The sequence below is a fragment of the Anguilla rostrata genome, chromosome 3 (genome assembly GCF_018555375.3).
Source record: "Anguilla rostrata isolate EN2019 chromosome 3, ASM1855537v3, whole genome shotgun sequence".
Taxonomy (NCBI): Eukaryota; Metazoa; Chordata; class Actinopteri; order Anguilliformes; family Anguillidae; genus Anguilla; species Anguilla rostrata.
The window spans coordinates 60,315,024-60,328,654 of NC_057935.1; the positions used below are offsets into that span (position 1 = coordinate 60,315,024).

Below are 13,631 nucleotides of genomic sequence, written 5' to 3' on the forward strand. Positions count from 1 at the left end.
AACCAGTCGAGGATGGTACCAGAAATCCACAGGGAATGCTACATGTGGCCCAACAATAGTGAGTGGCTGACCATGTCAAATGCCACATTAAGATCTAAACGACTCAATAATCTGACAGCCTCTGCGTCAGTAGCTACAAGCAGGTCATTAATGACCTTCACCATGGCTGTCAAATCCTTTTTTTCTCAATAATTTTCAAGCTTTTCCAAAAAACAAACACTGCATCATTAAGATAACTAAGATGGCTTTTTACTGAATGTACTTCCTGCAGTAAACATGTACATGTGTTTCGCTGCAAGTCCAAGGCCGATCCTTGCTCTTGTAACATGTCCTGCTGATAGACAGTAGAACGCAACCAATCCAAGCAGAATCCGCGGCACAGAGCAGTGTTTGAGCTCAGCATGCTTGTGGCCAGGCACTCAGAGAATGGCACTAAAAACACTCCATGGAGTTAGTGCTGCCACTTCAGATGAGTGATGGAGAGCTTTCCCTGTGAACCTGTGCCTTTCTATTCCTAATAGTCTACTTTCCTCCCCATCTGAGAGAGAGAGAGACTGAGCCACTGTTGCTGGTGCATAAACCAAGCAATCCAAAACTGTTCTCATGGTGTGGCATTCAGCCTGAGAGATTGACTGAGGCTGTAAAGCATAGCCTAATGTGCAACGGTGCACATCAAAACCTAACCTAATTTTAAGCTTTCTCCATTTTGGAATAAATTATAATGTAGCCTACAGTCCTGGATCCATACTCATTCCATTCCTTCTCCTTCCTGAAAAAAGTCACTGCATAATGAGACACAGAGGTGTATACTTGGATGGGTTCAGTATTATCAATCTAAAATATAGGCCTAGGTGATCAATCTGAATGAGCAGAATATAATATTTAAAGTCAAACCTAAGGAGTATTAATGTATAAAATAGGCTTACAATTTAAGATTTTGTACTGTGCCATTCTACACAACCTACTCTAGCATTCAAAACATGCCAGCCTTCTAACTTCCGTCATTAAACAACCTAACTTTAGAAAAGCCTAAATGACATGCTTATAGCAAGACTGCTAAATAGCGACTCTCTGTTACTTTTTTCTCTTATGAGCAGTGGTAGATGTGGGCCTCTGGACTTTCAAGTCGTTTCAGGACTAACTGGGGAATTAGCAGTTTGAAAAAAAACACAGGCCGTAAAATAAATTAAAACTTCGACCCACTTTTCTGACCCAAAACTGTGCAGCTATATGATTAGCTAGTTGGTTGTCTAACTTTTTTTTCTGTAATCCGTCTCCAGTAGGCTGCTGCAGTACTGGACAAGTGTAGGCGACCTGTAAACTAGGCTCCCTTTCACCAGTCATCATACTGGTAAAAAAAAGTATGTTCATTAGCCTACCTGTTTAATACGTTGGCAATATTTATTTATCGTTGCGGTATAAGTGCGGTAACTACATTAGATTTTTTTCTCAAGTTACCAAGGGCAACAACCTCTGGACTTCGTGAGCCATAAAAACGACGTCAATAATTAATTCAGAATAACACTGCAACTCGGCATTACACCGAGCCTCAGGATGAATTAAACAGGTAAAGAGCCACGCTTTAAGAAAATCGCTGTTTTTGTTGAACATGTAGCTAAAAATATATTGCACGCATTGAAATTGTTTACTTAAGGGTTCCAAGACGGAGGACGGAGACTTTACTCTGAACTACATGGACGCGGTAGGAACTCATGTTCCAGAACTACCCTCTGACTTACTCTGCAGATTTCGTGACTGGAAGAACTTCTGGACGTAGTTCAGAGTTAACTCAAAGCACGGGCCAACTAGGTCCAGCGGTAGAGGATTATCTCGATCCCTGCCTCCCTGTCACTGTGGTGAGTTTTAGTAGCCTAATTTCTGTGTTATTGTGTCGTAGATTATTATTGTTGTCGTTTTCCTTGAAAATTTCAAATTGTTGTTTAGCACTTGGAATTAACAATCACGGCCTTAATTCCTGTAATAGTCTGCTTTACATTTTTGTTCGTTGCAAACAGATGAAGTGCTAGCCACCGCGCTGCCTTGGCGTCTCTTTTGGGTGCAGTTGCATCGTGCGCGGTTTGAAAACTGTATGATGTGGGCCCCCTTTAAAGTGAACTGACATGTAGAATCCTTATGAAAGAGCGCAACTGACTGTCAGCAGTGGAATTCATACCTGTTTCTGAAATGCGTGTAGCCTACTTCTACAACATTAGATACGTAGGAAATAGGTACCTCTCTTTGCTTGTTTTGCAGCACATATGCGGGTATGTTTGTGACCATCATCACCACGGTTCCTTTGGCTCTGGTTCACGTGTCTGTAATCAAAGCTTACTTCATTGCCCTGCGAATACCAGGGTCGTCAAAACTCTATTAATACATAGTGAAACTGAGACTCACCGTGGCAATAAAATCTGCATCCGGCAGCACGTCATGTGATGGGTCATTATGCAAACTTGAGCATAGCATACCAAGACGGCTAAGCGGTTCGCAAAGTTGGCCTAATGCAGTATTTCAACACAATCAATGATAGCAACCGTAGAACCAAATGCACAGTCAAGCCACTTTGATTGATACTATATACCTGAATTAATTATGTGTAAAATGTTGCTAGCAGTTTTACACTAAGTTATTACATAGTCATATTGAAAATGTAGGACTTTGCTTAAACAAATTATTTGAAAGTTTAATAATTGTTTTGATAACCTGTGAGAGAAGTGATTGTTTGTATTCTAACCTTATCCAAAGGCTTTATGAAGGCTGTTGTGAATGACAGTCAGTTGTGCATTCTTGCAGTATATTGCTATGACACCGTAGCTTGTGATAAACAAATTATGATAATATAATGATTTAATGTGTGCACTAGTTAATAGTAAAGCATGACATTTTTACGTGCTATCTTGGTATGCGCTTGAAACATTCCTCATCTTTATAAAGAAATAATACAATACATGTCAGCAGAAATAAGCGTAGAAATGAAGAATGTATTTGAACTAATAATACACTTCAACAGAACTCTATATAATCTAAACAGAAATAAGAAAAAATATATACGTGAATGTCAAAATAAATAAAAGATAATTAATAAAACTTTTAATAAAACATTGTTTGTGTCTTATGTATTATTTATATTTAATTTTCTTGATACTATGAATCAATTAAAATGTATATATCTTAATGTACATGCATACATGTCTATAAAAATGTTTAGGTTTTATTGTTGTGTTTAATATTACAAATTTTCTCTGTCAATCAAAATTCACAGGTGGTACTCTATCATACACGCTGTGTTCAGTTACATATGCCAGAAGCCAAGCTATTTTTCAGCAAAATGAGACATGCAAAATGACTTTATGACTCTTGGAAAAATCCTAGGTGGAAATTAGACGTGCTTTGTTAGTCCAGGTAACTGCTGTAGTTTCATCATTGCTTGTCTTTCATGAAGATGAATTATTTAAAAACCGGTTACGTACATGTATCATAGACATTTTTAAATAACTGATTTTATTTTTAGTGTTAGACATGAGCAGCTGAGTATCACAGCATTTCTGTTTTTCCTTGAACCATGGTGTAGCAGTGCAGTAATTGCCCTCGCACTATGCATGGGGCTAAATTCTGGCTCCTATGAACCTTTTAATATTCATCAGGGGCACAGCCTCACAATTTGCAAAGATGTGGGTTCTGTATGGAAGCCCTTTTTTGTTGTTTCCCATAATTATGGTGTAATAAGATATTAGTCAGAGGTATTCTCTTTAAATTATCACTTGATAAGTCATATTTTAGACATACTGAATTAAAATTATAATCAAAGTTTGATTGGTAAGTCACGATTTAGTGAAGTTAACTCAAACTGACAAGATAATTTCTCATAATTATTGGTTATAAATTTACAATATCAGTTCTGTGCATCTTTCTGTTCTGTGCATCCCTTTTTTGTTCTGTGTCTATGTAGTGGTGCTGATTGATTGCTTCAATTTCTGAGTAAATTTTGATAAGAAAGTTGCTTTTTGTACATGCTCACTGGACAATTACAACCAACAACTAATACATGATTTAGAGATAAACCAAAAGTTCAAAGACATCTCACTTGTCAGAGAATCAAATATTGTATATCAAACATCAACAAGTAGTGAAAAGCAGGTTATAGGCTAGTTAATTGTACTTTACTAAATTTGATTACAGGGTGTTGCTTGGCAGAAAGCACTAATAGAAGTAATTGTGACTAAAAATATTTACATGTTAATGGAAATAATTAAAATAAAAGTAATTGAACAAATAATACATAAATCAGATGCAATGAAAATAAAAATGTGATTGGTGAGAACTGGAAATTATTTTTCTGAAGATTCATTCTGAGCAACAAAATGTAATACCTCAGGTCTACCACAGTGAGGAAGCATTTCTTAATCTTACTGTTGCATTTTAACATGTCTGTCAATTTTTGCTGCTCCCCTCCTGTTCCTCGTAATCAAATATTAACAATATCATTATCAATTTAGTGCATCCATCCCAACTTTCACTCCCTTGTCTCTCATCTCTTCCACTGTCTGATTCCAGGCACATATCACATTAACAGGGATATATATGGAATAATACTACTGTACACCCACCCAAACTATCTACCTCCCTATTTTTTTTTTACTGTGTGCATTCTCTCTCTGTCTGTTTCTCTCTGCTTCATTCTCTCTCTCTCTCTTTATCTCTTCTGACCAGAGAACTGAAGGCCCTCATCATTCCCATGACTGCTCACCACCCCTCTTCAGAAGACAAAACTCCCTCTGAACCTCCCCCTGTGGGGCCTGCTGTACCACTCGCTGTTTCAGCCAGGCCATCTGCCATGTCCTCGGGGTCACCTGCTGAGAATCACCTGTCTCCTGACCTGGCCCCCAAAAAAACAGGGAGTAGGGGCCATTGCTTCCCCTCTCTTTTAGTGGTTTTTGAGCTTTCAGGCACCTGGCTAGTGAGCTACTATTTTAAACTGTTTGCAGCTAAGTTGTGAAACAGGTATCGACAGAAGCAGCAGAAAGATGGTGTTACTACAAGAATCATTGCAGCTTTTGCAAATCTCTCCCTATATACATAGTATATACTGTATAGTCGTTATAATTACAATAACACAAGAAAAGTGCAATAATATTTTACTGCTTTATTGTTGTTTGAATTTTTTTTGCTTTTGCTAATAAAGTTACCCCTCCCCCCTCCTCCTATCTCTGTCTTCCCATTTCTCCCACAGACCATCTCTCTCTTAGCAGTCCCCAGCTGCTGGCTGAGCTGCTGCAAAGTCAAGCCCGCAGGAGCCCCCGGGGGCCGTCCCCTGAACGCTCTTCTCCCCTGGCCTCCCCCCTGACCTCTCCCATTTCCCCTCCAGCCTCACCCATTACCCCCCCTGTGACCCCCCCGCAGCCTCTCTCCCCCACGCAGGAGAGTAAGTCTCTCATGCCCTCTCTGCATCACGCTGCTTTGCGTGAACATTTGAGTGATGATAGTACAGTCTTTATGCAAACTATTACTCTCATCCAATGGGACAGAAATGTCAATCAGTGCATGTGTACTGCAATAGCCCTCTCAGTACAATGGTGATGTTTTTTTAGTTCAGTGTCACTGTATTGCTCTGTACAGTGAGAGTATCTACATAGTGCATAACTGTATAGCTCTTGGTTCAATGTTGGTATCTGCAGCAGTGACCTGTCGCACCCCTCTTCCCCTCCTCTCTTCTCTTCCCTCCATCTCTCATCTTCTCTACTCTGAAGGTCTTACGCTCAGCAGTCCAGAGCTCCTGTCGGAGTTGAAACAGTTTCGCTCCCTGAGACATGTCAACCCCCAGCGTGGCCTCACCACTGTCTTCTCTGGCAGAGGTCGAGCGGTAAGAAAGTGGCTTGGGGGGAGGTATGGTGGACAGGATAAATGAGGACACAGTATAGGAAAACAAGGGCTTATCTCATTTACTGTGTCTGTGCTCTGTTGTTTGTAGTGTTGTTGGCTGTTGTCTGTATTTTACACAATTCCTGTTTTTGTGTTGTTTAAATTAATTTATGCATGAGGAGAGATAAGGAAGACCTATAAGTAAAAAAGGCCAGTGCTGGCTGTAATGAGACAGGAGATGGACCTCCCTGATACAGAATAAACTGAGGAGAGATGAGTTCTACTGCACAGGGGTGCAGGATCGTGTGGCAAATGGGACGTCTGTCAGGGGTTTTAGGTATAGCGTTGCATGGTGCACAGGTCTCCATTACCCTTCTGTACAGGTAATGGAGATTAGGATTCTACATAGAGGAGAGGTATTCCATTTGTGTACATGGTAGGCAGGGCAGTCTACGATGCCAAATGTTGGTAGTGTTTGCAACATGCCTGATCTGATGCAAGTCATCAAAACCTAAGGTTTGTCTTTACGCTGTGTTTATCACTTCTGAACTTTAACCGAAGCTTAGCTACTGGGTGGAAAACACAAACGAAATCTTTCAGGTCATTCATTATTTTGTGGCTCTACTTTCAATTCCTGTGACCTTTCAAGTGCAGCCAGTGGCCAGAGCATGTGATAGAAATCGATAACAATCATTGTCATTCACCTGTCTTCCTTCTTTCAGTAGCACCCAAGAACATGCAATAAATTCATTCACAGAGAATTTATCCAAACAAGTTAACACAGTCTATTTTATGCTCTTAAATAGCAATTGTCAATAAATGTCAATAATAAAAATCCAAATCCATACAAATTTTAAAGGAAATACATAACTCATTTGTATACTGCTGCAAAACAAGCCCCAAATTCTGTGCATGACCTGAATGCTAACCCTCCCATAATGATAGAGAACATTACAGTGATATAACAGGCTGGGGGATGACATTTGGGAAAATTCTAAAAATAAAATGACAGAATAGCTCTCTGTGGTTTGTGTCATTTTTATCCCAGCTTTTCTTGTTTTGTTGTCACCCAGACTCGAGGTTCAGCTCAAGTTTCACACTCCCAGCCCCGTCCTTCACCAGACGCCCTCACAGATGCGCGAAGAGAGAATGCAGGCAGTCAGTTGGTGGCCAATGGGACACAGCGGTAGAATGGGTCAGAATGTCATGTTGTCCATCGTGCGTCTGTCAGTGTGTCAGCGAGACTTTTGGCAACTCTGCTGTTCTGTGAGGCTTCCAGTCATTGTGTCAATCATTCAGTGTCATTCAGGCCATTGCACTGGCAACAGTATAAGCAATTCATAATTCAATTGCCACTTATGACTTTATAAAAATAATTGTTTTCAGATTTTGTACACTCCACCCATGAATAAACAAACAAAAAATAAAAAAAGTGTTGATATAGACTCTCTCTTTCTCTCACTTGTTTTTTTTCAGTAAGGAAATGACCTGTTGAACAGGATGATTTTACAGAATGATCACTCCAATTTGTGCTGAAAAATCCCACTCTAATGTGTCTGACATTACTTGTGTTACTTACTTGTGTGTGTGCCAGGGTGTGTGTGGATGTGTGTGGGTAGGCAGGTGCGCAGGTGTGTGTAATATAAAATTGCCTGACTGTCCCATGGCCAGAGTCCAGACTGCGTGACACTGATAAGGTCAGACCTTTATTCTCTCTTTGGCTTCTACCAACAATCTGCACACCGTGACAGAGAACATACCTGGTTTATTTCCTAGATAACATATCAGGTTTAGTATTTACTCACCTAGATGATCTCTTTGATCGCTGTCTTCACTCTGTTTCACTCAGGAAATCCCCCATTAAGAAAAAAAGATTATTTTCTGTGTATTATGATGACTACTGGACACAGATTAACATTCGAATATGTTTTAATTAATATTTATGCTGCATTTTTACTGTTGTTTATTGCTGTTTATTTACTGATATATTTCTTTATTTAAGGTAATATTATATTTGGAAATAGTCTGTCACATGTGCCTTGTGGGGCTGTGAGACAGTTGTATAAAAATTTAGCCCAATAGAATCTGGATTTGGTGCAACGTGCTGGCAATTTCATGCATACACTGTGTGACACATTTTTTGCAACTAAAGAAAGTTGGATGAAGTGAACATAATTTGTTCACAGCTGTGATTTAAGATGAAATGCTGGGAACAGTTACTGCTAAGAGTTCAACACTAGGGTCCCCCCATGACCTGGAGCTTATGAAATGCAGGTCCAGAGTCCAAGGACCACCTCATATTAGTGGTACAGTATACAGTGCTTACAGTTCAGTGCTGTGTTTTTATGTCAGTGTCAGGTCAGTTCAAACTCCAACCCTACATCACTGAAACAGATACTTTTTTTCCTTAAACAGGATAGATTTAGTTCAATTTCAAATGGACATTTAAGAACCATAAACTTGACATGACCAAAATGTGGTTTAGAGACCTGGTAATGTTATGTAGCACCGGATTGGTTTCTGCAATGGTCATATTGTGGTCCTATTGTGAGCTTAATGAGTCAGTCCTCATGATACCCAGATAGAGAGGCTGGAAGCTTTCAGTCCATAGTCCACGCCGCTGACAGTGTAAGCATAGATATATGCTGATATGGTCCCGGGGAATTTGTGGTCAAGCTACAGCTTCTTTGCCTTATAAAGGATTTGTGTGATAGTGGGGAAAAAGGGAATTACGGGACAGGTTTTCTTCATTTAGTTTAGTCAAGGCCAGGCTGACTTACGTCAACAAATCCAAGACTCCGTGAAGAAAACGCATTCAGAATGGGCAGATTGTGCTGTTTTGACATAGGGAGAGAGTCAGAGTATGAGAGTGAGAGACAAAAGGCTGGAGAAGGAAGGATAGACTGCACACAGGAGGGGAAAGAAACAGAAGGCAAGCGTAAGAGGAGGGGCCTGGCTTTTACAGGAAGTGAGGGTGAGAGTAATGACAAGGAGGCCGTACCTTTCACCTGAAGCTGGAGTGAAGACATACCATTGGGGAACGGCTAAGATAGAATGAGTGAGGGACAGGTGGGCTAGGAGAACACGAGGGCACTACACAGAGGGAACAGGCTGATGAGTGCATGCTGAGGACAGGGAGAACAGACGAAGATGTTGATACGAGGGTTCAGTATGGTGATGAAGGGCAATGTGTCAATGGGGAGTCGATTTATGTACCGTTTCCTGCTTCCTGCAGCCATTTTTTCCCTCCTGCTGTTTCTTGGATCGGTGCACCTCCGTGAGTATCTTGTACTAGCGAACTTCTGTGCTTCTGATTAGACCAAGGGGGTCAAAACCCATGTAGTCTGTCTGTCATGTTCAGATGTACAACTTTTGTGTGTCTGAATTTTGGAAGGTTCGATGACAGCACTTAATTTTTATGTGTATCTTGATTAGTGCTAAACAATGTCTGGATTTGTTTGTACTGAATTGGAGTTTTTATTTCTCACACTGTTTGTGTGTGTGTGTGTATGTGTGTGTGTGTGTCTCTGTCTGTCTGTCTGTCTGTTTGTCTCAGCATTTGGTATATCTGTCAGTCATTGTGGTACAATGTAGCTATGTTTACACTATGAGAGTCAATGTTTTGTGAATGCAAGTATTCAGCATTGTGTGGATTGCTGTGTCAGGATAAAGGTTTTTCTGTTTTTATCAGTACAAATATTAGCACTTTTTATAGCTTCAGTTTTTTGAAAGATTTATTTTCAAAAAGCAATGAGTGCTCAGTAGTGTGCTATATTGATTGTGTGCCCAACTCTCTGGCTTCCTTTCACAGCTGAGGAGTCGGTGCAGAAATGCGACTCTTCCTGGGGTCCCTGTCTGGGAGTCTATACTCCAAGATTCGAGGCGAAACATAAACAGAGGGTAGGAGTGGAATGGGAAAGTCTAAAAGCGGGTAGGGGTGGGAGTGTAGTAGTGTAGATACGGAAATGCTCGGCTAAATGGTCTGACAAAAAATTTAATTTAAGGGAATTAGAGATAAATACAAAGGGGAGGAATGCAACACACTTAAGTGTAGTTTCAGATTCTGTGCTTGCTTCCATGGTGGCAGTGACTAACAGTAATATCTTGTGTAGGGCACTGTACACATGGCCAATGAGATTAATATGGTGAGGTAGTACATGTGTAATTTAAGCAATGCATTATATCTGTGGTAACAGAGGCACAGGTAATATCCCTTGCTTTATTTTCGTCCTGTTGTCATAACCCCTGCCCCCCACCACCCACTTTTCTATTTCTTCATATCTCTTCCCAGCCTGTACCTCCTACCTTCCCCAGCGACAGGGACGGTTTCCACGGAGATGGTCTCTTGCTGAGTGAGTGCCCAGGTCAGAGCTTCCAGGCTTCACGCCTGCTGTCCCACCTACATTCAGCTCTGGGCCCTGGTTCAGAAGTGCTGCTGCAGCCATATCTGTCCAGCTGGGATGAACTCATCAAGTGAGCCTCCAAACAATACCTGTGGTAAAAAGAACGGGTAGATACAGTGCAGTTCAGTAATTTCAAATATAAAAATAACAAGTGAAAATTTCTGTGCTTATGAAAGTCACAATGGCGATATGCACAAGTAGAGCGCACTGCATTTCCATTTTTTGTTTAAAATCACTTTTGCAGCCTAAACGGGTAGCCCTAAGGATTCATTTAAGAATTGTTCAGGTTGTTCATACAGTGAAGTTGACTGCAAATTTGAACTCAGAAACATTGGGATTAGATTACTGATGGCCTGGTAGCTCCACCCTCTTACCCCTATTCAAACCCCTTACCCCCTCATCAGGTTTATGGAGTCACTGGGTCCAGTGGTGGAGTTCTTCTCCCAAAAGGTCAAGAGCAAAGTCTCACGGATCCGCGAGCTGGCTCAGCAAGACTTGGAGAGACAAGAGGAGGGACCTCAGCGCTTGGAGGCGGGCAGGGGCGGACACAACGACCCTGGATCCGTGGTTGAGACAGGACCAGACCAAGAAAAACAGCTAGAGCACCTGGAGGCAGATGGAGAGGAGGAGTGGGAGGCCTACACATCTTTACACTCTATGATGCGCGCGGAGCTGAGTCAGGGGGTGGTCAACTTCGAGCGGGAGACTGGCTCCGGCTGCCGCAACCTGCTCAGGCTCCACCGCTCGCTGCTGTGGCTCCAGCTCTTCCTGAAGAAGATGGCGGAGGGCCCCGATGAAGAAGGCCGGCTGCGGAGCCCGGCGGAGCTGTGCCGGGAGGCCTACGAGCAGGCCCTGGCTCCCCACCACCCCTGGCTGTTGCGGCGGGCCGCCGAGGTGGCCTTTCTGGCCATGCCTGAGTGGGACACGTTCTTCAGGCTGGTGTGCGTGCAGAGCCAGGCGGAGGCAGCGCCTGTGCTGGACAGAGTCGTTAGGGCCATTGAGGAAGTGTACAGCAGGACACAGGGGGCTCTGCAGGAGCACGGCATGCTGGAGCTGCCATAGAGTTTGCAAAGGAGCGGATGAAGAAACCGCAGAGCTGCAATACACATGACGAAAAGCTCACAACCACACAGCTCTCCTCAATATAGTAAAACCACAATTGACAGGGCATTATTCAACACACTCACTGTAATTTCCTGTGCAGAGTCAAGCACTGAGAATACACTGCAATGCAGTAACTTACAGCAGACCGCAGAACAAAAGCTGCTCTACAGTGAAATACAACACAGAGCAACTCTGCACACCACACTTACAATGTACTAAAATATGACAACTGACCTGTTTTGGAGGTCCAATCCAGTTGCAGTTAAATGGATAACTGCAGTGGACAGAAGCTCAGTTGCTTAAACGCGTGCTGATTCCTGGAATTATGTGTTTGAGAGTACACAGAGGAAATATGAATGCAGGCCCTGTGGGATCCCCAGGCTTGGAATTGGGTCATTAGCTCTGCCTGTGGGCCTGAGCTCCCTGTCACTCCTTACCACCGGCATTACATCACAGCACACAGCTATTCAGAGCACAGGTTTGCTGAAATGCTCTGCCCAGAGTAAGCACACAACACATCATCAAAGTGGGACACTTTACCCTCTGTCAGTACAGGAAGGAGTATACTATAGTGCTGTATATTGCAAACCACTGTCCAACACTGCTAATTTGTCAGCAAAAAAAACATATTTTTATACTGTATATTACAGGTTTAATTTACAAAAAGAGCTTTCTGAGATAAATTTGATACAGAAGGCAAAAAATGATACGTTGACCTGGAAAGTAAGAGTAAGAACACGATGTCATGGTATTTATGTGATGTATTTATAGATATTATTTCATTTGGTTCTAGTACTTCATACCTTTAAATGTGCAACAAGCCAGGGCCAACATTGAACCCTTTCTTTGTTTTTGACTAATGTTAGTTTTTACCTTTTTGGACCACTACCTTTATGTGTGTATAGTGTCTCTGCTATTATTTAATGGTATGGGAAAGACTGTGTGTGTATGTTTGTATGCGTGTGTGTGTGTGTGTGTGCGTGTGTGTGCAGGAAATAGCAATGCTGCTGTCAAAATGGATGCAATACTGCTATTACTACACCAGGGGTCACAACTACAGTGGTTAGCACTCCAATACTCACTGTTATACTGCATACCTTCAAGTAAAATAATATAGTCTCCCACATTTAACTATGTGACATAACTGCGCTTACATCATAGTCTCAGCAGTATGCTGAAATACACAACATTTCTACAGTAAAATGCACATCAGAAATCACATTGAAAGGAGCAAAATACAAACCCAAAGAAGACAAATACTACGGTAATAATTTGTTTTGGAAACACATATGTTTGGTGTCATATAGCTTAAATATATTTTATTGCCATGAATATAAGATTTGCATGCACTAATAATGGTCAGATTATAAGCAGAATCACCTGTATTGTCATTCCACATATAATTTATTGCAGAAGCTGTATTAGAGAGGGCTGTTACAAAGAAACTTCTAGAAAATACAGCTAAGGTTTCTGCTTCCATATTCCATATTTCTTTATATGTTTCAAATGATGCAAACTGTATTTTAAGTTATTGTCTCAATCCCCTCGTGCTACTGCATGCTTCAGAAAGAATAAAAATACAACATTAGTGGAGGTTTGTATGTATGTTTACACTTGAATTACCCAATAAGAGGGTGGTACAATAAGGGAGCCAGTATGAGCATTGTCAGAATGTATGTACCGGGTGTGTGTCTGTTTTCTTATCTTTTTGTGTGTTAGGGTGTATCAGATACTTGAAAATCACTTGATCAGACGATTTCAGACACACAAATACTCTTAATACTGTATAATCCTCCTTTTTCCCCCCTTCCCCCTTCTTCCACTCACTCTCATTCTCTGATTAATACACTGGGCTTACTGAGGAAAAGAGGGAGAGACATACATGGTGGCCATATGTTAAATTTATACAGTTCAGGTTTTTCGGCACGTCTCCTGTTTGTATTGTTTTGTCTGTGTGCTGTCTTGTATACGTTGTATACCTACATTGTCAAGTCTGTGAAATGAATGCAATGCAATTTGTGCAATTGATTTTGTTTTTGTTAATTTTTCACAAATGCTTTTAAAATTTTTTAATATATATATATATATTTTTTTTAGCATAATTTTGAAATCAAATAAAGCATTCTAAAGGGCTTGAATAAAAACTGAAGTTTAGCTAATCACAATATAAAATGTTTATGCAATTACTTCTCTATATTATTGCATGATCATTATCAGAACTAAAGATATTTAGCAAAAGCATAGTAGTAATCTCATATATGTAGT

At 41.0% G+C, this 13,631-nt stretch overlaps 2 protein-coding genes across 4 annotated transcripts; both read left to right on the forward strand.

Annotated features, from left to right (window-relative positions):
* The first annotated feature begins 1,120 nt into the window (after positions 1–1,120).
* On the forward strand, positions 1,121–7,304 carry LOC135251483 (uncharacterized). 2 transcript variants are annotated; one of them, XM_064328993.1, is made up of 6 exons: positions 1,121–1,567; positions 1,655–1,856; positions 4,711–4,898; positions 5,231–5,422; positions 5,748–5,860; positions 6,933–7,304. In XM_064328993.1, the coding sequence occupies exons 3-6, from the start codon at positions 4,736–4,738 to the stop codon at positions 7,047–7,049; spliced, it is 585 nt and encodes a 194-aa protein (XP_064185063.1). In that variant the 5' UTR covers positions 1,121–1,567; positions 1,655–1,856; positions 4,711–4,735; the 3' UTR covers positions 7,050–7,304. The 2 variants fall into 2 exon arrangements, with proteins under 2 accessions (XP_064185063.1, XP_064185064.1); XM_064328994.1 differs by having other exon boundaries at positions 1,747–1,856.
* Positions 7,305–7,890: 586 nt separating this feature from the next.
* Positions 7,891–13,390, forward strand: gltpd2a (glycolipid transfer protein domain containing 2a). Of its 2 annotated transcripts, none has more exons than XM_064328972.1 (4): positions 7,891–9,136; positions 9,671–9,741; positions 10,151–10,332; positions 10,667–13,390. In XM_064328972.1, the coding sequence occupies exons 1-4, from the start codon at positions 9,010–9,012 to the stop codon at positions 11,322–11,324; spliced, it is 1,038 nt and encodes a 345-aa protein (XP_064185042.1). In that variant the 5' UTR covers positions 7,891–9,009; the 3' UTR covers positions 11,325–13,390. The 2 variants fall into 2 exon arrangements, with proteins under 2 accessions (XP_064185042.1, XP_064185041.1); XM_064328971.1 differs by having other exon boundaries at positions 7,892–9,136; positions 9,671–9,759.
* Positions 13,391–13,631: the final 241 nt, after the last annotated feature.